This window comes from Gymnogyps californianus, chromosome 3, assembly GCF_018139145.2.
Source record: "Gymnogyps californianus isolate 813 chromosome 3, ASM1813914v2, whole genome shotgun sequence".
Classification (NCBI taxonomy): domain Eukaryota; kingdom Metazoa; phylum Chordata; class Aves; order Accipitriformes; family Cathartidae; genus Gymnogyps; species Gymnogyps californianus.
The window spans coordinates 67,911,730-67,934,070 of record NC_059473.1 but is presented as its reverse complement, the minus strand read 5'-3'; the positions used below and the strand labels follow the sequence as shown (position 1 = coordinate 67,934,070).

General features: G+C 37.5%; 1 protein-coding gene across 3 annotated transcripts in view; it reads right to left on the bottom strand.

The window, feature by feature from the left end:
- The window catches only part of PTPRK (protein tyrosine phosphatase receptor type K), a 416,967-nt gene that overhangs the window by 28,799 nt on the left and 365,827 nt on the right, over positions 1-22,341 (bottom strand). For 2 of the 3 annotated variants that reach the window (XM_050893028.1, XM_050893026.1), the window contains exons 14-15: positions 7,448-7,586; positions 487-647 (exon numbers count right to left, since the gene is read on the bottom strand). In XM_050893028.1, coding sequence (XP_050748985.1) covers positions 487-647; positions 7,448-7,586 — 300 coding nt within the window. The remainder of the gene's footprint in view (positions 1-486; positions 648-7,447; positions 7,587-22,341) is intronic. The other variant, XM_050893027.1, reaches the window with a different exon arrangement.

The window sequence follows — 22,341 nt, the reverse complement described above, 5'->3', positions numbered from 1 at the left end:
AAACGGAATACAAATATAGAGCAAATTTGCAGATATATTAACAAGCTTGTTCCTAAACTTCACAAACAGCAATGAAAATTGTCAGTTTCCTTCTGTTATAACATCCTTACTGCCAAAAGAAAGAAATTAATTTGGACCTCATATTATTATTCATTACAGACATGGTGTTATGCAGTAATATTTAACATGTTGGTATTAAATAGCCTCATGAGGGAAAACTCAATTTCAGTTTTTAATTGAGATATTCTAGAAGTGTAATATTTTCCCTAGAACAAATATCAACGCATACTGAAAGTACATGTAAATATTTAAGTAATTGGCCACATATCAATAATGATAACATACGAACATCCCTACTCAACCTTTGGGTTTACCAGTGTCCCTAGAAAACCTGGAGCTTGCAACAACTTTCCTTAAAAAGTAGAATTGTTTTCCGTGTTTCTATATTCACCTACACTCCAAAGTATCTATCACTGTTGTACTTACATCGGGGGCTGAAGTTATGAGAGTCCATAAATGTGATTGAAAGGGGATCCTCTGCATGCAGGGTGCTCTGGTCAGCGTAACTCCTATCCATCGCATTCACCATGTGTGTCATCTCCTGGCGGGTGGTCCCCATGGCATCCTTGCGCTTCTTCGCAAGTTTGCTGCCCAGCCAAAAAAAAAAAACCCAAACCACCTTAATATTTGATGAACACTGATGTCTACAGTAATCATTATCTATAATCCTGAGTGACTGAAAAGTTTGGCTGATTTTCCTGTGTACAACTTTTCCAGCATGAAATTGATAAAACTATGCACCCTGCTATGAAAGAGTCATGATCATGTGTTTTCTGTACCCTGATAATATTTTTTTTCCCTGTGGAGTAATTACACTAATATAAACAAATTAGAGAATATAATTACATTTTAACTGAAATGATAAATAAGAAGCATCTGTGCATGCAGTTTTATCAACCACCTCCATTTAAATCTGTGTTTTGATTTTATAAATGGATAATTCATTCCCTTTGCTTGCCTTGTTAGGAAGAAATCATTTAACCTTCTAAATTACTTTGTTAGTCAAAAAACCTACGAAATAACAAAAGAAACATAATTATTTGATATGGATTCATATTACCTTTTATGACAAAAGTTGTTCTTCCCATTCAGTACACAAGATACAACATGATACCACACTTTGCTCCTGATACTGAACTTTGGTTCTTTAAAAAACAAACCAACCCCTCCTCACCACTCTGCCCTTTCATGCGGTTTGGGAACATCTTAAATTTTGACATTAACAGTCTTACACTCTGAATGTATCACAGTTAAACAGCAACCTAATCTGTACAACTAAACCCCCCAAATTAACAGCCAATGCCCTTGAAGTGCACACTTCAGAAGTATCTCTCAATTCTTTCCTTTTGATGAAGAACTGGAAGTGATTTTCACTGTCTCCAGAAGTCAGATGGAAGCAGATAATACATTTTAATTACCACTTAAAAGCCTACTACTCCTAAAGCATATATCTCAAGTAGTAGGAAGTATGCAGAGCAGCATGAAGTGCACCTTGGTTCTGCAGGAACCTGTGACATACATTAGACTGTTCTGAAATCTCCCTGTTTTCATCTGAAGCTGTGACTGCAATATAATAGCCAACCTGCTTATTTGGATAAATCTGACACCATGTGGGAGAGACACAATCATCACTGAAAATATTGGGTTCTTGAAAATGTATGTTTAAAACACAGCTTAGCTTCACAAGCTTTTTCTGCATAAAATATCAAATATCCTGTTAACTGTTTAGACAGTGTTTATCTTACATTTCTCTGACTAAAAGGACTGCTTGCTCTTCCTCTATTCTCCAATAACTTCTAATATTCTGTGCCGCACTCTAACAGCAGACAAAAAGAGTATTAGTGTAAATTATCCATCCATTTACTTGTTAAGTCCTGGGAACATCCACCAGAAAGGACCTACACCACTCTCTAGGGCAGGAAGCACTTCATGTTTTTGCATATTTAAGAAGATCTTAGAGGACTGTTTCTTAAGTTAATAGTCTTGGTTCACAATAAGGGGCCACAAAGTAGGATCTAGATGGACAAAGCACTCCTGAGAATAACAAAGATTCGTTCACCGATCAGACTCATGTCCTTATTTTGTTCCGCCTCCCCCTTTCTTTTCCCCATTTACAGGTAGACTAGTTGGAAAATTACTACTCAATAACTCCCTCGCTACAAAAATCCTAAAGGTGGTCTCTAAACCTATCATTTTTTCATCAAACCCTTGTGGTGTACACGAGGGTTCTGTGTGTATCAGTTGTTCAGTGAAAACTAAAAAACCAGTGACAGCTGGATGTCCTGCCTAAAATGCTGTTTTACACATTTACTCCACACATTCCTATTTACTTAAGAAAAGATGGTTTAAATGATACTCTGGTCAAACAAATGAAGACCATCAGAACTTCCAGAAGTGAAACTGCTTGAGCTTTATAGCTGGTTCCCAATACTATCAAAGCTTTCACAAAACTTGCATTTCTAGTTCAGACTGGTTTTTTAAGTTTCAAAGCCTTTCAGATAGTCTCTATACACTGAACATCGCCTTTTTCTAACACCACCTCAGAAATGGAACAAAAAGACTATTACATCTCATCTCTCGACTATATTAAGCCCTTCTTTGAAGCATCACTTCGTAACAAAACTTGCTAGCTACGCTAAATGAATCAACAGCTATTAAGGCTTTCAAGTTATTAGCTTATTACAGTAGCTACTTTCTAATTCTTATGCTCTGCTTCAACTCCTAAAAAGGCCTATTGTGTTGTAGCACTGCAACCCAAAGCTGCTGGAAAATGGGAGGACAGCTTTATTGTTCAACAGCTCCTGGCTCCCTCGGGGTTTGACTTCTTTTTCCTTTCCTTTTTTTCCTTCCCTCACTCAGCTAAAGGCACATGCAATCTATGCTTCAAAGCAAATCGTTAGGTTAAAGCACTTGAGGCTGACAGAAAGTGTAAATGATTCTCATTATCTGCTAAAGGATCCAGTTGGGTGAACCTGTGCAGGTGGGTGTTTCAGTGGGAGCTGGAGGGGAAAAGTGCTCCATCATAGGATGAAACTGTGAGGTTAATTATCTCAAGCTGAAGCAATTGTTATTTAACAAGGAAATTATAATTTGTCACAATAAACTGGAGAATGGCAGTTAGCTAAGCCAGCTTAGCTTTTTTTTTTTATTTTTAAGTTTGTTTAAAGAAGTCAACTAATCTGCTTAAAAATGTGGAAGAGCGTCATTATCAGACACCACTGGTTCATCAAAGCACTTGAGTGCATTCGTAGATCGCCTCTGAAGTCAAGGGCTTTATGCATTTATTTAAAATTAAGAATGTGTGTAACTGCTTTGCTCAATCACAGCCAAAACTGCTGCAGCCCTCACAAAAACTCATTTGGTCAACACGTATAAAAAAAGTCAATTTTGCTTCAATGAAGCAAAACTTTATGCAAACCAATGTCATGAAGGAAGATCCACACTTTAAAATGTGTGTGCAAAGCACCCCACAAGCAATAGATGCAGACCACTTCACAAAAAATATCTCTGTTAAAAAAAAAAAAAAAAAAGATTGGTACCACAGAGGCAGATGTGTTGCTCTGCCATTGGTAGGGCAGAGACATATTTATAAAGGTCTGGCATCTGCCTACAATCTGCGTAGGAAAAGTGGTGCACAGGATCACTCCTGGTAACGAATAGGCTAAGAAAGAACAATTTGTGATTTACAAGCACAGTTTTCTAGCTAGGAAACGGGAAAAGAATTTTTTTCCTCAGTGTGATGTGTTGCTGTGAATCATAACGCAAATTAAATTATGATTACAATAAACTAAAATGATAGTTATGGGAAAAACTGTAGCAAAAAGCAAAAGTCTCAATATACAGTTAGAAATACAATATCCCTTTAAAAAAACCACAGGGTAAGAGTAACAGGAACAATGATACAAGCAATTTTTCAAGCCTGAAAATAAAGAAAGGTAACTATCAATAAAACTTTAGGAAAAATACAGAGACTGTTTTTCTTTTTTAAAAAGGGATACTGCATCTTTAAAACATGTAAAATAGTAAGTCACCCGCATTCTACTTACAGATAGTAGGAGTAAGAATAGTAGCTCCTCCTGGCAAGCAAATCACAGACAGTGGAAAAAGAGAAGCAATGGTGAATGAAAAGCGTGACTCTGTCACATTCAATAAAGCAGAGAAATGTGCGTTTAAAAAAAAATTGAAAAATTCATGTTTCTTTGGTTAGCATTTCAACTTGCTCATGCACAAACTAGCCTTACTTTGCCATGCAATTAAAAAAAAATACACTAGCATATAAAAATGATTTGTTTTGTAGACAGATCACTTGAGAAAATTACATGCTGAGATTTCATTTATTGCCAAAAAAAAATTGAAAATTAAATGGATTGTGTATTTTCAACATGCAGTTCCGCATAATATGATTACCACCTAGATGTCATGACAAATGAACAGCTGTGTACAAATCTTGTGCAGTAAATATGCTTTTTACATTTCATTTACAAAAACTAAAGATTACATTAATAAATACATTTAATCAGAAAACAAATTTCATGTCATTCATTTTAACATCTTTATCGGTACACAGGTGTATACGTATATGTTTGTATGCATACTATATGTAGCTATATGAGCACACACATTTTAAAGAATGCACGTTTACAACAGATATGTGTGTACTGACATATATACCACACATTTCCTGAATGCAAACATATGTTTTCTATTTTAAACTTTTACAATTGGAAATGCTGATGTAGTCATGCTAAGCATTAAAAATATGGAAGGTAAACAAATGGAAGGAAATGAAGGACATTTGGAAATAGTCCAACAATGACTTAGAAAATAAAGATGGCATTGCTTGTTAAAGATGCAGTATCCCTTTTCTTAGTTCGTTTGATTACTCCAGTAAAACTCTGTAAGAGCTGTTAAGAGCTTCATTCGGAAAAACTTCAAACCAATTTGTAGAAAATGATCAGGCAAAGCCTAAAACATCTCAAGCTCGTGAACAAAACTGCTTAGTACTCCATTTTTCAATAAAATGTAATGCTGCATTTAATCAGATTGAGATAGCGATGGCTGTGCGTATGACTTAATAAACCAATGAAAATGCAGAAACCATTGTTTTATTGACTTTTCCGTGTAATAAGCTGCGGTCAATTCAGGTACCAAAAGGGATACTACATAATGGATCACTGCATATGTACACTACAGAAGATGATACAAACGGATCGGTTTTCAGTCCCACTACAACTAAGTGAAGTGTGTTTATGTACGTGTGAATGTGTCAGGGTTTTTGCAGCTGTTCCTGGCTTCATTATGTGGATTGCCCTGATTCACTAGGTGGACTGAGTTAACTCAGGTATACAAAGGTTTTCTATGCTTTTTGCAAGAGACCTTGACTAAAGCTGGTACTAAAAAAAACCTGCCCACTTTCCCTAAGCGGGGAGGGAGGGAATGGCACACCTATAACATATGCGATAGACAACCAATTAAATTATCATGATGAAAAATTGCCAAACATTAAAGATTCATTAAACAGGTTAATTTCTCACCTATTTTGAATAAAAAATAGTACATGAGTTTAGAAATGTTATGTGCTTTAGAATGATGATCAAATATCATTCCTAAGAGGGTACTGACTTCACAGGTTCAGAAAAGGGAAGGGGAAAAAAGGGGAAATTTTAAAATATCATTTCACAGACATGATTAACTTACTTTTATCAAACAATTCAACAGGGAAAGTACGAGTCTAAAAGGACTCTGAATGCAAGAGGTAAAAAGGATAGGAAAAATGAACACATGGAATTTTAAGCTTATTTTTTTTGTTACCTGCAAAACTAGTCAATCCCATCTGGAAGTGACTGACAATATATAGTGGTAGACAGTCTCTCTCTCTCACACACACACACATGCACACACACAGAGTCTTCTATTATACATAAGGGGACTACTGCAACACGCACTGAGAAGATGATACTCCCCAGCACATACCTTGCAATAAAGCTATAAAATAGAGATTTCTTCCTGAAAGCTGAAAAACAACGGGTTTTTTTGTTTTCCAAAAGTTGTGTAAATAAAGAACATTGGCTGACTGTATGTCTTTTTTGCATATGATGAGTCGGACCTTTTGCATATGTGTTAATTCTCAATCACAGAGGTAAACAACAGAGAAAACTAAAAGCATTTTTGGGAAAAATCACATATGTAGCTAACTAACACAGAACACTATAAGCATACCTAATGTTTCTAATGCAGACGTTTCTTCTCCAAGTTATATATCTCCAGGGATAATTGTAAAGAGGCAATAAATTAAAAAAATCTAATGCAAACCAGTAATTATAACACATAGAATGATTTTAGGTACAATTCTAATTTTTTTTCTTAATCTTTAAAAATAATAGCAAGTTGCATTTCAGAGGAACATTCACAACATTTACAAATATACTTTTCATTAAGACTTCTGCAAAAGGCAAGGGAATGCAATGCACACACCACTGGAAGACAAAGGTCTCGTTCTACCCAAGAGAAATCAGCTTGTGCCCTGCGAAGGGGACCCACCAGGGAGGGGGTGCACAGGAATAGGGGAATTGGTTTCGATGCTATAACTACGAATTTATAGAGCCACATTATGAGCTTTTATGCCAGGTTAAAAGAGTTGCAACTACTGGGAAGTCGAGACTTTTCAAAACTGACCGAGCAATAGGGTAGCACAATTTACTACAGGTAGGAGCATTTGGATGCGGAGTTAGCATTGTACAATGCCAGAAGATGGCGATATTGCTTACTGTCTAAGAAAGCACTGAAAAAATTAAAATTCATTCAAATTAATACACTTTTAAACAATTTCATGCACTAAGGACTTGCTAGATAATTTTACAGTGATGTGGTATGACTTTTAAGAAAAAACTCCAGGTTTACAAGAGCATAAATAGAGGTATAAAATTACATTATTTTGCAAGTTGGATAACACACAGATACAAATAACTCATTAGAGCTGCATATAGAAAATCACATTCATTAGGTGTTTACAACATGAAAAGTGCAGTAAGTTATTCTTTTTTTCTTTGTTTAAAAAAAAAAAAAGGCTCCATGAATTTCAATTCCACTCATTTTAATATTCTATACACTCCAACTGCAACTTAAAACTACTTGGAAATAAATAAATATGGGAAAATGTATAGCTATTGGACCCCAAATATAAAGAAATCCTCTCTTTAAATCCATCATAAGAATCACAGCAAAAACAACAGGAAACACAAAGAACTCATCCAAACACTGATGTGAGCTACTGGTCCTGAAACCCCCTTTTTTTTTTTTTTTTTTTAAAGACCTGTAAAAAACACCCATTTAGTTATTGTTTGATATGGAGGAAAAAAAGAGGGATCAGCACAGATTATTTTCTTACCTTTTTTTCACAATCAATATGACAACAAGGAGAAGTAGGATGAATACCAGAATTCCAGCACTTATTCCTGCTATTTTCACCACTCTATCTGTTTGTTTAGCCGGATCCGGAATCACCTCAGGTTCTTCTGTTGCTGCTGCTAAACGAATCAAAAAAGAAGTTGCTTAAACGTGTAAGCACTAGAGACAAGAAAATAATCATTGGTGATAATTTCCAAATACATGTGTGTTCTAAGACAGTAGCCAGAATATAGATACTTGCATCATGTGTTTATACATCTACACATATGTATATAGACACATCATAAATTTCAACCTATATGCCATACATTTGCAACACCAAGTATATAACGATATACGTGTGTATACAGGTGCATATATATATATATACAACTTCACATATACAGAAGTGTATATGTATCTGGATTTCCAAACAAGTTACTGTATTACAAAGCAGAAGACAAAGCAGAGACAATCTATCAACTAAATCACCATTACTTCCTTTAATGTTATTTTTTCAGATACTAAATATGGAATATTTAACATTGACTAGTGAGATTACGTTAACTCACAAACAGTAAATTAAACTCTCTTTTCCAAGCTGCAGCCAGCACCCTAAACTCTAGTCCTTCTCTCCTTCACCCAATTTCAGTCCACCTTTGTATATTAATTCACCTTACAGCATCTGGCCTGAGATCTGCATTCTACTGGGAATTTTGATTCTCCAAATAAGGTCATCCACAAAGCCAAGCCTAAAGTCAGCAGTAGTTTTATTTCTGTTTATAGGCCCTAAAAAAAAATAAAAAAAAAAAATCGCTGTTCTACAGAGAGATGAAACCACTCTGTAACACAGCTGAGTGGGCTGAGACCACAGGTTACAGCAGAGAGGAAAACAGAATATACATGAAAGCACACAGCCATTCAGTCTGCACCTCTTTGCATCACAGCCTGGCGTACAAAGGATCGGGAACGTGGGGTTTTCTGGCCTGGCAAAAATATAAAAAAATATAAATAGGTTTCAGCCAGGGGTAAAATCCCATGAGGTGTTTACTTGTAAAATAGGAAACGGCTCTTCAGTTCTCTAGTTCTTACTTTTTAAGGCTGTGGCTTAGCACTTTGCCTTTCCCCTGCTCACAGGCATGGATGGGTTGCTCTCTCTCTGACCCTTCTTCTTTCACTCTCCACCCAGCATGCAGCAGATGCCACTTAACCTCTCCTCCCTCACAGCAGCTGCATGTGGAGTAGTTACAAGCTGTTGGTATCATCATGCCTATGTCATTACACAGAAAATGTCCTTTACTCTGAAACCAGGATGCTTCTCAACAGACCACCAAAACAAGCAGAACGAAAAAAGAGGTGAAGCCACACCAGAGGAAGACTACCACTCCCCTGAAAATCTGCTCCATAGGCCTTTCAGAAAGCCAGTGTAGTCAGTACTAGGGATAATTAGTATCTAATACTTTCTGGTTTTAACCATATTACTCAGACCATTTCTATTCGGGTTCCATGTGCAGAAACCCATATTATCTTTTGAGGGAAGGATCATGTTGTTGTTTAAAATCACTCTTTATTACTTGTTTCCGTAACCTCCATCTCAGCAGTATATGAACCACTTACAAACAACTTACCCTCAGAACAACCTTCTGAGTTAGGAACGTGCTCTCTTCCAGACACTCATGCGAGAGCTAGGCAGACAGTGAGAGATCTGGCAGTGCTTTAATCATAAAACTTAATCATCATCATAAGACTTCATCATCATAATCATCTCTCTCCCCTACAGCTTGAACTCTATCTGCTGAGAAATACTAAATGCTTCCTCCTTTGTGTAAATACATGCCTGCCTGCACACTTGCATACACAACCTGCGTGGACTCAGTACTATATATTTTGTTTGTATTATGTGTGGTGTTGAGGTGTCTAGGGGTAAGAGTCAGGATCAGATAAGTGGTGTGTGCATGTGTAGCACTCACACACAAGCTAGAATTAATGCGGGATGCACATATGATGCTGTCTCACAGAGGAAACGAGGGGGATGACTTTTGAGGTGGAACTGGAAGAAGGTGTTCAAGTTCTCAATGCTTAAAATGAATCAACTCCCAGTCTACTGTTAGCTGGGCTGGATATGACAAATATGAATGAACATTTGATAAGCAGTAGAGCCAAAAGGCCAATTAGTAGAGTCAAAAGACCAATCAAAGCTAAAATACAAATGGCTTTATATGCCAACAGGAAAAAAACTCATGTTTGCTGTATGGGGTACTGAGAAACAGCAAGGATATGGGAAGGGTAGAGAGGGGAGCATGCAGGAGTGGGATAGTCGCTGTGTCTGGAATTGCCATGAGTACCACATGAGCACAGCTGGATAGCTCTGACCTAGCAAAGGTAAGAACTGCTCGAGCTGCAAAATAACTAAGGCTTGAGAAAGAGATTTAGTTGTGTGGATGGAGATTTAAGGCCAGGTCTTTGAGAGATTTCAAAATACGAATCACAAGGATTGGATGTGACCTGAAGATGCACTTCAAAAGTTGAAGGCTCAAAAATACATCCAAAAGTATAGGCTTTGAGCCTTGATCAGCATGGTGGTATTTTCACAGGAGTATTAGTGAGAGATGAGAGAGTAGAGGGGAAAGAATAAGACCCCTGTCTCACACTTCCCTGGAGAAAGACAGGACCCTTATTGCTTGATAGAGCAAGCTGCAAGGTGCTTCTGAGTCATGTTTAAAATTATTGCTTGGCCACTCACAATGTTATTTCATTCAGAAAAGTTAGCTTGGAGAAACAAATATACACTTCTCAGAAAATCTGAAGGAAAGGTTACTGAGGGAGTTTACTTATTTGCCTAACTTAGGCACTGATGTTCTATTATATATTCTGTAAGAAATTATTGAGTTTGGATCATCAGTAACTGTTCAAAATGCAGCTCTCTGTCCAAGTTTTTTGAACAACAGTGGAAAGCCAGGAGGATATCCACTGCTTGTCCATTTATTCTGGTTTCCTTACACTAAGGGGTTTGAAGTAAGAGCCACTAACTCATTCCATGAACTTTAATGCTGTTTATGAGATAAAGCTGGTGCCCACTAGAAATGTACCACAGAGTCCTAAATTAGTGGAGAAAAATTATATTGAATAGTCATAGACTAAGCAAGCATATAACTAGTGGTTGAGCCTCCTATATCCAAAATGCTAAAATCTATGGGCAAAATGCTACCCCATCTCCACTATCAACAGAAAAATTGCTTTTGACTTAAATGAAGCCAGGATTATTATACGTATGTTTCCAGCAACAGATAATATATGCATTCTCTAGACTAAATGTTACATTTGGGGACCATATGAAAACAATTATAATTCACACTGTAATCTATTATTTCGGTGTATGTGCTTTGCATGCAATAAAGTATATTATTTTGAGGAAGCCATTGAATGTAGCATAGAATCACTTAATGAAACTTATGAATTTGAAAGTATTTCATATTACTTGTGTTTTAATTTTGATAGTTCAAAGTGTATTGTAATAAGCATGTGTGAGCTTACACATACACAACTAAAGGACAAAAACACAGCAACCTTGTGCCTATGTGTTAAACTTATGTGTATAAGCCAGTGCCACCTGGTTGCTGATTGCACAAGGACTACAGCAACAAGAGAAATTCTGCTTACTCTGAGAATTTACTCTATCCTCTAGACTACAAGACTGTCAGGATTTTTCTTTCTCTGAAGTGGCTCTTCTATAGGCTGAACTGCTGGTTTTGCCAAACAAAGCAACTCAACTAACCAAGGCTTCACCAAGACTAACCAACATAGTGGCCTTCTATGATGGAGTGACTACATCAGTGGACAAGGGAAGAGCTACTAATGTCATCTATCTTGACTTCTGTAAGCCTTTGACACAGTCCCCCGCAACATCCTTCTCTCTAAATTGGAGAGATACAGTAGTTAAAAATTGAATTACTTCAATAATTGGAGTTAACTACTGTATATTTCTAAACAAGGTAAAAATGGTCTAAAATTATTTAAGTTATAAAAAAACCTGCTTTACTAATTCCTAACATTCCTTTTTAGCAATCTAGTCCTGCAATCCTTTCTTATATCTTGAACGGCAGACTGTATTAAAAGGTAATTTATCGATTTGAAAAAGAACCTTGCGTGGTAACAGAATGATGATCATATGAAAATGGACTCTCTATTGGCTATTAATTCCTTTGGTCAGCCTTACTCTAATAGACCTTCAATTAAGTGTTAATTTTTACAATATCCTTGCATATTACTATATTTTTCACAGTTTGACCCTGTAAGTCTTAGAAGAGATAATCCTACAGTTTTCAACCAGTGCAAAGTCATCTTGCATAAAATTTGCAAGAAGAGTTTCTGATCTGAAACAGAGTTAACTACTTTTTTCCCCCCATAAGAATAGCTGCCTATACAGAAGATTTATGAACTAGATTGGGAGGAGAACACTGGATTTAGCAACCTATCCACTCGCCTTTCTTCTGAACTAACGAACAGTAACAGCAATCGTATTCCACAGTTCTATTCACAAAGTTCATAAAAGAACTCGATCCAGTGATTCTGGCTCTGCACATTGCCAATAATAGTCACCATAGAAGAAGTCGTTTTCCTTGTTTTCATAGATACTTAAGGACAGCTGACTTCCCATGATCAATAGCACGAAGTTCAACTGTGAACAGCACTAAATTAGAGTAGGATTGCTAACACTCTCAGGGACAGTAAAATTCTAAACAGTTGGTGAGGTAGAGTCCATCTTATTCTCACAATTTCCTGATGAACTTAATTCCTCTAAATTTTTTTATCATGTTTTTAATCAAATACACCTAAAAATCCAACACCCACTTCTAAAATTGAGTGTATGCATAATAGTCATACTTAATTCTTAAAGTATACTGTGGCATAAGGAATCCAGTCACGGCACATATTGCGTTCCTGTCTTCTCCTTCCTTCTGTGGTTCAGAATTTACACACAGCCTTGCAAAATTGTCAGAGAATTTATGAGACTCAGCACAAAATCTATTCACCTATATCTTCCTAAGGAGATGGTGTTGGAATCAAGATAATGATATTCTACTCGCTCATCCAAACAAAATTATTCAAGCAGAAAATTCTGGTAGGATTTTGCAGGGCTGCTTGTATGGTACCACTTAGAGAACAGCCAGCCTTCTAAAAGACAGCTTTTAAATCAGAGGTTTTGAACAAGATTTTATACGTAACCTTCTCACCATACCATTTGACTCTCTTAACATTCACAGCATTTTATGCTGGGTTTCCTTTGTGTGAGGGAGGGAAGAAACTGTGTTTTATGCATCATTAAAGCTGCTATTTTATTACACTGCATTTTCTTTGAATGTTAATTTCTGTTTATGGCAGATCTTTGAATTCTCACAAACTGGTGTTATTGCTGCATAGCTTGATATTCAAAATAGCTCTGCTCAAGATAATCTGTTCTGCACCTTTGTTATGTGGCACTCAAAAACTTTTAATTAAAACCAGGAATGACGTCTGAATGAGTTCAACAAGGTAACATCAGGATAACATCAAATGAAACTGGAGTTCCAGTGAGCTCTGGAGATATGTCAGTCTACCACCCGAGAAAAGGGCTCTTTGAGAATCTAAGCGAGATTCTCTGATGAATATTTTCTTCTAGACTGGTCTGCCCTGTGTTTTAACCATCTGCCCAGAAAGACCGTTCTGTCTCCATCAGTTTTGTTGTGTTACTGCTTTGCTAGAATGATAATCATTGTGCAATTAAGGAAATTTTTAGAAGTCTGAAAGTTAATTAATAAATTCAAGTTCAGAGAGAAAAGATCCATAACCCCTTTTAGCTTAATTACATTAAAGAAAAAAGTCTCAGCTGATTCTATTTGCTGAAAACACTTGAATGTGCTTTTGGAGGGATGGGGGAGACGGGATGTGCAACTTGTTCCAGCAAACTATGCACACAATTCATGAGGTCTTACAGATTTCCTCATGTGAGCCAGTTTGGTACACTGCTGGCCTATCTTTAAGACTTTTCTTTTTCAGGTTGAAAGCTGGAGATACATTTACTGGGAAAGGAATTCCCACAATTCTCCCTTCTCTACGTCTTCCAAAGAGCTTCCCTCTTGGAGCACAGCTTCTGGGAGATGAAGGCATGCCAGAAATTCACTAGGGTTTGGGTACATCTAAGCTGTTGCTTCCAGGACTCTAAATTACAGCTTTTTAGGATAGCATTATTAAAAGGAAAAATTGTATTTGATTACGAACAGAAAACGTGATTCCCCGAGCTGTGCTTTGAAGTGTCAGGTTCATCCCTGTCACCATGGCAACCAGGGTCCATGGCTGCCCCACGGAAAAGAGTTTAACAGGCTCTGCTGGTGAAAAGGGGGATGCCTGGCACCACCAGCCTCTTCTCCACACCCATCCTGAAAGAGGAGGGTAGTGAGGTGATGCTTAGATAAAATCTGCTGCCTCACTTTGTGTTGCAACATACTGTGCCCATCTTTGTCCTCACGTGTGTCCCTTGCTGGGGGAAAGGGGGAGGCATCACAGATGCTACCAGCTATGCCTAACAGAGGGGGTTCTCAAGGCCCCAAAGCTTTGTGATATTATAAGTTAAGCCCTCATACAAAAACAATTAGACACCACTGTTCTCTACATAAAAAGTCATTGCTGCAGAAATGGACAGAGACACTGTTTCACAGGCCCCTGTGGCTCCTTCAGAAAGAGCTTTTTGATCCCTCTCAAAGGATGGCTTACGTGCAAAAATGAAATAAATACAGGTTCAGGCTAACCTCTAGTCAGATTTGGGATAGCATAAGATGCTGTAGAAGTTAAGCACAGAAGTCCCACAGGTGGCTCCGCATAGAAATATGGTACCAGGTAAACAGGTGACCACCTGCTTACACATCCTGCTTCCAGATAATGCAGAAAAATATCCTGAGCTTATGCTACTGGATGCTTTTTAAATGACAAACATGCAGCTTATAAATATTTATATGCATTTCAATTAATTAAACAAACTAGCACAGCATATCTTGCCATACAATAATGAGAATGCTACCTGGAAATTCTAGTATATTATATACATTTACATATAAAAGACCATTTCCTGACTGGTACTGTTAAGCCCTCACAAGTGTAGATACATACTGTTTTTATAAGTCATATATAATTAAAAAAAAAAATAAATCTATCTCATCTTTATTACTCTCCAGGACTTTCAGATCAGTCCATTGACTGCTACTACTTTGGTAGGAAACTACAAGGAAACAGAATCAGGTGAACCAAGTGTCTGCTGCTACTAGGGACTGAAACTAAAATTAATGAGGACTTACTCTTCCAATGTTCCACTGAAGCAATTTAAGTTCACAATGACTACTCTGAAAACACTAATGTCTATGAATTTATAACCAATTATGAAAGAGTTGACCTTAAAAGACTCAGAAGTATCAAGTGAAGAAAGTGCTGAATCCGTTTGCCTCACTAGCTGTGAAACCTTGGACATGTGCAGATGAAGAGAGCCAAAGTAGGAACAATGCTGAGGAGACAATGTTCCAGCAACACTCTGCCCTGCTGTCCACAGGTCACATTGAAAGAGCAGATTAGTGCCTTCAATGCATTTCTACTACATCTGCCACTAAGACATACTACTTGTGCGTGTACTTTATAGGCACTTTACTATCTTTCACAGTAAGGCAAGGATAGGGTTTTGGTTATAGGGAATGAAGATGCTCAGTGCATCTTATAATCTACAGGTTGTACAGCTTTTGATTTGCAAGTTATTATCCTCATGCAAGAAACAGCTGTTTATGTAGAGGTAACTAAGCTAGTTTTAAGCGAGCTGGCTCAGTGATGCAACCCTGTCCCCAGGACACAAAAAGCTCTGGGTGAATGCAGATGGCAACTGTGACAAGGTATTTTACACACGGGTATAAGTTGAAGTTACACTGTCAGCTTCTAGTTCAGTTGTTTTAACTGGGACAGGACACAAGATAAAAATGTGGGCTAAGGCTTCTGAAATGGCATCTCTCAAAGCAAAGAGCAAACTCCAAGGTCAGAGGAACATGGCCCTTCCCTGTCTTGCAGCAGCACTGCCCAAGAAAGGGGAGACGACTCCTGGCTGCAGCCCGTGATGAAGTCCAGGTGGCAGAGCTGTGCTTGCCTCTGGAACTGTCAACTCCAAAACATACAGAACAAATGATGTTGTTGGGTTTACACAGTGGAAATATATCCCATGGCTAAATTAGAGTCTATTCATTAGTCTATTTGACACCTGAAAATCCATGACACAACCTTTTTTTTCCCCTCCCCTTCTGGCCTGCCTTACCTTCAAAACAAATGAGAACAAACATTTGAAAGGAATCAGAATACTGTATTTCGGGGGTTTGGTACTGTGTTTTTTCAATCTTTGAAGCTCCCTCTCAGGTCATCATTTCAAAATTGTCACCAACAGTGCAAAGGCTAGAGACTTACCCGGAAAAAATCCTAATCTGTGCAAGCACTCAGGTTTTAGAAAGCCACAGGATCTCCTAAAATATAAATTGTGGACAATCCTAAGTGCTTGTTTCAAAATACCAAGTCTCATCCTGTAACAGCTGCATGTTTGAAATGCTGGAAAAATTAAGAAAAATACCTAATGCAATCTTCTATTATTTTGAAATATGGTTAATTTTCTGTGTCTTGAAAAAAAAAATCAGTTTTTAGAATAAGACTTTCTTAAGCCACTTGATGCGCTTCTTTCAGTAGCCGATATGGAAATAGAGATCTAAAGACTCAAACCAAATTTTTTCATTGCATGTGTACTAACAGACCTTGAAAAGGGTATGTTAAAAAACAGTTGCAGAAATACATAACATACATGCTGTAAAGTATCGGACTGAAACAATGGAATCTAAACCACTATTTCTCCCTGATATTCTGGAAAGGGATATTGGTCGAGAATGGTCCCCTAACGCTCTGATCCACCTGATCACAACCATTTAGCAATGACTTGTTGGATGGACTGTTACCATTTCTTAAGGTCACTGTGATTACTTCCTAAGTACAATGGGTCTATTGTTAGACCTGTTGCAGCATTGTTTCCTGAGAACATATAAAGGCAGCCAGCCTTCTGGTAATGAGATCATTTATGAAGTTTTTTTAGGGGGGGAGGGGGAAAAGGTGTTAGTGTCTGGCCACTTTACAAATTAATCAACTTCCAAGTTGTAGTCTGAATAAACAGCCTTCTTTCAAAAACATGTGTTTTTAAAAATAAATTCTCACTTGATGTTACTTATAAAATTCCAACTATGCAAAACACTGCATTAAGAAATTATCTGGTTTTGACAATGACTCCTATAGTACCTGTTAGCTGAGAATTAAACCTGAAAAGAAAATGACTATAAAAGCAATGTTTGGTAACAAATATACAAAATTCCTCATCTTTATGTGCCTTTCCACCAGGTAACATTTAAGAAGTTTAGCAGAGAAAGTACATTATAATGATCGTTATCATTTATATATGCACACAACATGGTTTATGGGGGCAAATATTACTCTCAAATGTCTGAAGTTCCATTTTGCTATATTTATGGAAAATAACATTCTGTGAATAACTTCTGCTAATTTAAGCAACTATAAAATTGTAAGTGAGAATTTACTGGTAGTGTAGGACTTGCAGAGTTATTGCAGACCTGTGCAATTACACTGAAGGCAGCAAGGACAGCTTAACTCTCCTCCACCACAAAACTGCAAACTCTCAACCCAAACTATACTCACACAAGCTCAAAATACAGAAATTCCCAACAGCCTTTAGCTGACTGAAAGCTTTGACATCTTCTGCTACACCAACCATTTGCAACACAAACATGTTACCTAAGCCTTAAACTCTGTGTAAGAAGTTACAAGCCTGTTTATAGGCTTGTTTACCGCATTTGACATCTAGAAACGCAGCCGTAATGGCACTGCAACAACATGCAGCTAATGCAATGACAACTGTATGAAAAAAACCACATTGATGTTCGCAGCTCTGGGTTGATTGCCATTGACTACCGAGTTCAGATCAGGACCTGTAATGACATTAAAAGCCTTTCATATTGTGTCATTGCCTCTCTTTCTACATATCCTTATATTACTAATATTTCAAAGAAACTTTCAAGCAGCAGGAAGAGGTGGCAGTCCTGCAGACTACAGGACAAAACATGCCTGCAAGAAAAAGGCTGTTAATGTGTATTGCCACTTTCTGAACCTTTGGCTTTACTTTTTCACATTTTTTTTCTTTTCATACAGAAGTCTTGTTGCCTTCAAACCTTAAACTCTAATCAATTTCTCTCTTCTGAAAGAAGTAAGAGACTTTTTGTTATTTCCATTATTCAAGTAAATACTCACACAAAACTGTGACGGGGGAACCAGATGTAATAAAGAGCCTCCATGATTAAAGTTAGATGAACTGTTTATATCTGGTATTACACTGGTTCATAAAAAGTAAAGATAAATCAGTTTTTAATTGCACAAAGCTTACTCTGACAGAAGGCAGCCAGGCTGCAGGAAAAGTAGTACTGGGTTGTGCAGTATGCAGAACTAAAAGGTATCAGTTTGAAAGTGGATTTGTGGCCCCCTCGGCTGCGTGTTTTGTGGGTAGTGGAGCATTTAGTTGTTTTTATCCAGAGGATGAAATTAGCTGCTCTGTATTGGATACGCCTTGGGCTGTTGCTTTCCCAGCTAGCTTCTCCAGGAAATACAACCGTATCAAAGGAAAAAAAGAATGTAGCTAACAAAAGCTTCAAATTCACACAGAAGTCAAAATAAATGAAGCCAACTATAACATGCAAATATTGTATTATGATTTATGTAATGGGTTGCTGGCAAAGAAGATTACTGTACTGGCATTTATGCTTTAAATCTGGTTTTAGGGTTTTCAGTCAGTTGTGATCTGATTAAAATGTGACTGATTTGGAGGAGAAAATCACCTTAAACTGAAGGAGTGCCAAGAACTCTTGCACATGAGGTGGCAAAAATATCTATACTGAGGCACCGGGCTTTGCCTAACAATGAGCAAAAACAAATTTGCATTTTAAAATAAGAACAAAAATTGAATTAAATAGGGACTGACATGAAAACAATGTGGTCTAGTGTTCAAAGACACAGACTAAGGCACACCTAGATGTATCTCACTAAAATTGTCCCTTTGGCAAAATGTGATTTGCAATTTGAAACACACAGGGCACTCCACAGTGTGAGCTCCCATTTATAAGTGAGTATTCCTGACCATCCACAGCGAAAATGGCCTTTCTTCTCTTCAAGGAAGTGAAAAATGGCTTTACTCAGTGACGAACTTGATATGAGTTTAATGAATGACTCACTTCAGCTTCTTATTCCTTAAAACCCAGGCAATATTATCTATCAGCTTTCTTAGAGACAGCTAGCCAAAATTTTCAAACTTGGGTAGACGAAGTCACCCTGACATATTCAGACAGCACCAACACAGGAGATGACTTTCAGATGGCTTGAGCACCTCTCATAAATCAGATGTACTGCCATATTTTAAATACTGTTTGAAAAGAAACGTACACCTGGGGAAACATATTAGCCAATCAATGCAATGACAATATCTCCAGATAAGACCTCCTCTTGCCTAACTCTGGTGTAATAACAAGACTAGTACTACACAAAAACATAGTGCAGTCCTGTACGATCATGTCTACTACTTACAAAATATCCCAGAAGTAAAATTAAATACAAAACTGTTTGCATACATCAAGCATTTAAGAAATAGAAAGTGGAGAATAATAATGCATTTCTGAACCAAACATTAAACAACTTGGTACTACATTAAACTTCATAAGAAAACTATAAAAGCATTTTTTGATCACTACTACACTTTAGAAGGTAAATGTTTATCTAACAGTTTTTTCAGCAGGACAAAATGCTGAAAAGGAAAAGCAAGAAATAAAAATGTAATTTGATCTAAAATCACATATAACACTAACTTGTTTTCACCATGCAATAAATACAAATCTTAGAAAACCTATAGTATTAACGGTCAACTGTGTTTGTTATCTCACTGATCATTTAGGGGTAAATATACCTACCATCACCCTACTGAGAAAGGAGAAGGGACTTAGGAATCTTTCAGTTTTGTAGACCCAGGGGTTTTACTCAGTGTAACTGCTAAAAATAAATGTTTGATTCTGTGCTCCCAATCTTGCACCAGGGCTGATATATTTCCACTCAGCTACACGTGATACTCTCCACGGAAAATAATTTCACCTTCTTTCACCTACAAAAACAAGTGCAATACCCTGTACTTGGGATGGTAACAACACACCACGGTACAGCCTGGGGGTAGAAAGCAGCTTTGCAGAAAACAAGGAAGGAGAGAATTGATCTTGTTGCCATCTTCGGCTACCTCATGGGTGGGTGGATGGATGTAGAGAAGACACAGCCAGACTCTGCTCGGAGAGATGCACAGCAAAAGGACTAGGGGCAACAGACATGACTTGCAACAAGGGAAATCCCAAAGCAGACAGCGGGGGGTGGTGGAAATCACAATGAGGGTGGTCACACACTGGGACAGGTGTTTAAAGAGGAATCTCCATCCTTGGAGACATTCAAAACTCAGCTTGACAAGGCCCTGAGCAACCTAATTTAACTTCCAATTTAGATCCAATTAAGCTGCACCTGCTCTGAGTAAGGGTTTGACCAGACGACCTCCAGAGGTCCCTTCCACCCTGAATTATTCCAAGATTCCTACTTCATACATGAAGACACCAACTGAGACTCTGTTCATCTCATTGCTCTATGCAGTCATTATTGCCTTGTTTTCATAAATAAATAAATAAATGCGTGAAGCAGTATTCTCTGAAACACAAGAAATGCAATTTTCACTTTGTATTTCTTCCAGTTTCAGTACTTCACTTAGATTCACATGAGGCTTTTTTCTAAAGGCTGTTGCAATTTCAAAAACAATCCCCTAAGATTCAATCGGAGCTGGCTCCTAGGCACTTTTTAAAGTTGGCTGTAGCTTTACGCATCTGGCCCTGAGTATTTAAGAAAAAAGCTCATGCTCTGCTTTGCTAAAAGATTCTCAGTGGCCACTGATTGCCTATAAAGATGAAGACTGCTCTTCAGATCCTGCCTCTCAACCCAGCGGAGAAGAGACATTAGATGAGTTAGTCCTTGCTTACCAGAAAGCATCTTGATCAGCTGATGTTTCATTAACTGAGAAAGGGGATAGAAAGTACCCTTTCAAGCTGCTATTAACATGGCTACATACTGGGTAAAAGAACTTACTGCCTATAGCATGTGATTGCTTTCCTCCCTGAAACGCTCTCCTCATTTGCTTGTGGACCTCTCCCCAGGGGCCCCCCATGGCTGGAGAAACCTTGCCGTAAGAAAGAGTGTAGAGATAAAAGAGGGGTGATTCAGGGTTTAGCGGCAGAAAGACAGCTTGTGGTTAAAGGAGCTGCCCTAGGTCTGACAGGAGAATGAAAATACAGAGACATGGCAAGGGAAATGAGAAATGAAAAGAAAAAGAGCCTGGAAAACAGATATGCAGAACAAGGAAAACACGACGAAAAAAGAATTGGACTATTAGGAAAACAGAAAAAGAAAAAAACAGCAAAAAGGAAAACAGCAAAAGAAAGCAAGCATAAAATACAAAAAAGAAGAAAGGGCAGTGGTTGATATAGAAAATCTTTAAAATTCTTTAGTTATAAAAATAAGTGATTTTTGATGAAATCAGTGATATTTGGTTGTAAACGTTAAACTGATATTGGACTTGAATTGTATTCCCTTGCTACCTGAATCTGAGCGATACATGCCAATGAAAAGAGGAGCAAATGCAAACGTGGATCTCTGTGAGCAGAAGAGGTGGCTTCTTTCTCTCCCTCTTTCCAAAGGCACAATCCCAGACCTGTTACAAGCATTACTTTGTGCGCTCTAGAAAGGCCATCCCCCATGTTGGTCAGCAACAGGAACTCCAGATGCTACTACACATACTGCCACCACACAAAACTACCATGTAACTCTGCATAAATTGTCTGCCTTTTTGTGAGATGGGCAGAACAAGAACATAAACAGCATTACAAATTATGACTGAAATGCACTGTCAGATCTGCATGGAGTGATTTACAGATCAACCTCCTTGTGATATGTATTACCTTGGGTCACTGCTACTAAGTCTTCAACTTTAGTTGTAGCAAATATGTTCCTTTCTATTTCTTACCATGCAGGTAAAAACAAACCAACCAACCAACGTCACTGAAATGAGGGAAGTGGTGTTACCTTCTACTTAACAGAAAAATATCAACGCAGACCTCGTCATTTAACCTTCCTTTCCTCCCCTCCAAATCAAACAACTCCTGCCTCAAACTATTGCACTGCTTTGACCCTTGATGCTTCTTATAAGGTTTTTAAGCCTGTATACTTTTTTCTAAGCATACAGAAATTATTTTGAAAGTAATCTTTACTGACCAAATGAACGAATCAAAATGAGATTAAGCATAAATATAAGCAAAGCAAAGACCAAATTTCAGAGTCCATCTACTCTTTTTAAAATTTTTGTTATTAGTATTGTAAACACAGAGGCATTTTTTAAAAAGTGTGAACAGGTTTTTAAATTCAAAATGTTCCACTTTGCTTCAATTATTCTCTACATTCAGCTACTCTCTCGAGATCTGGGAAATCAAACAACTCCATATGCATCTGAGAGTGGACCATCAGTGGAAATCAGCAGGGCTATGCCAGTATGGACAAATGGAGGAGTGGTCCTACTACTCTTAATACAAACTACTAAAACAAAAAAAACTTATTTCAAGTCTCTTCATCTTCTGCTTCATCAAATGTAGTGAAAAAAGACAACAGTTTACATAAAAGCAATACCTGCTGCAAAATTTTTTGACAATTTGTTAGATGTATTGGCTC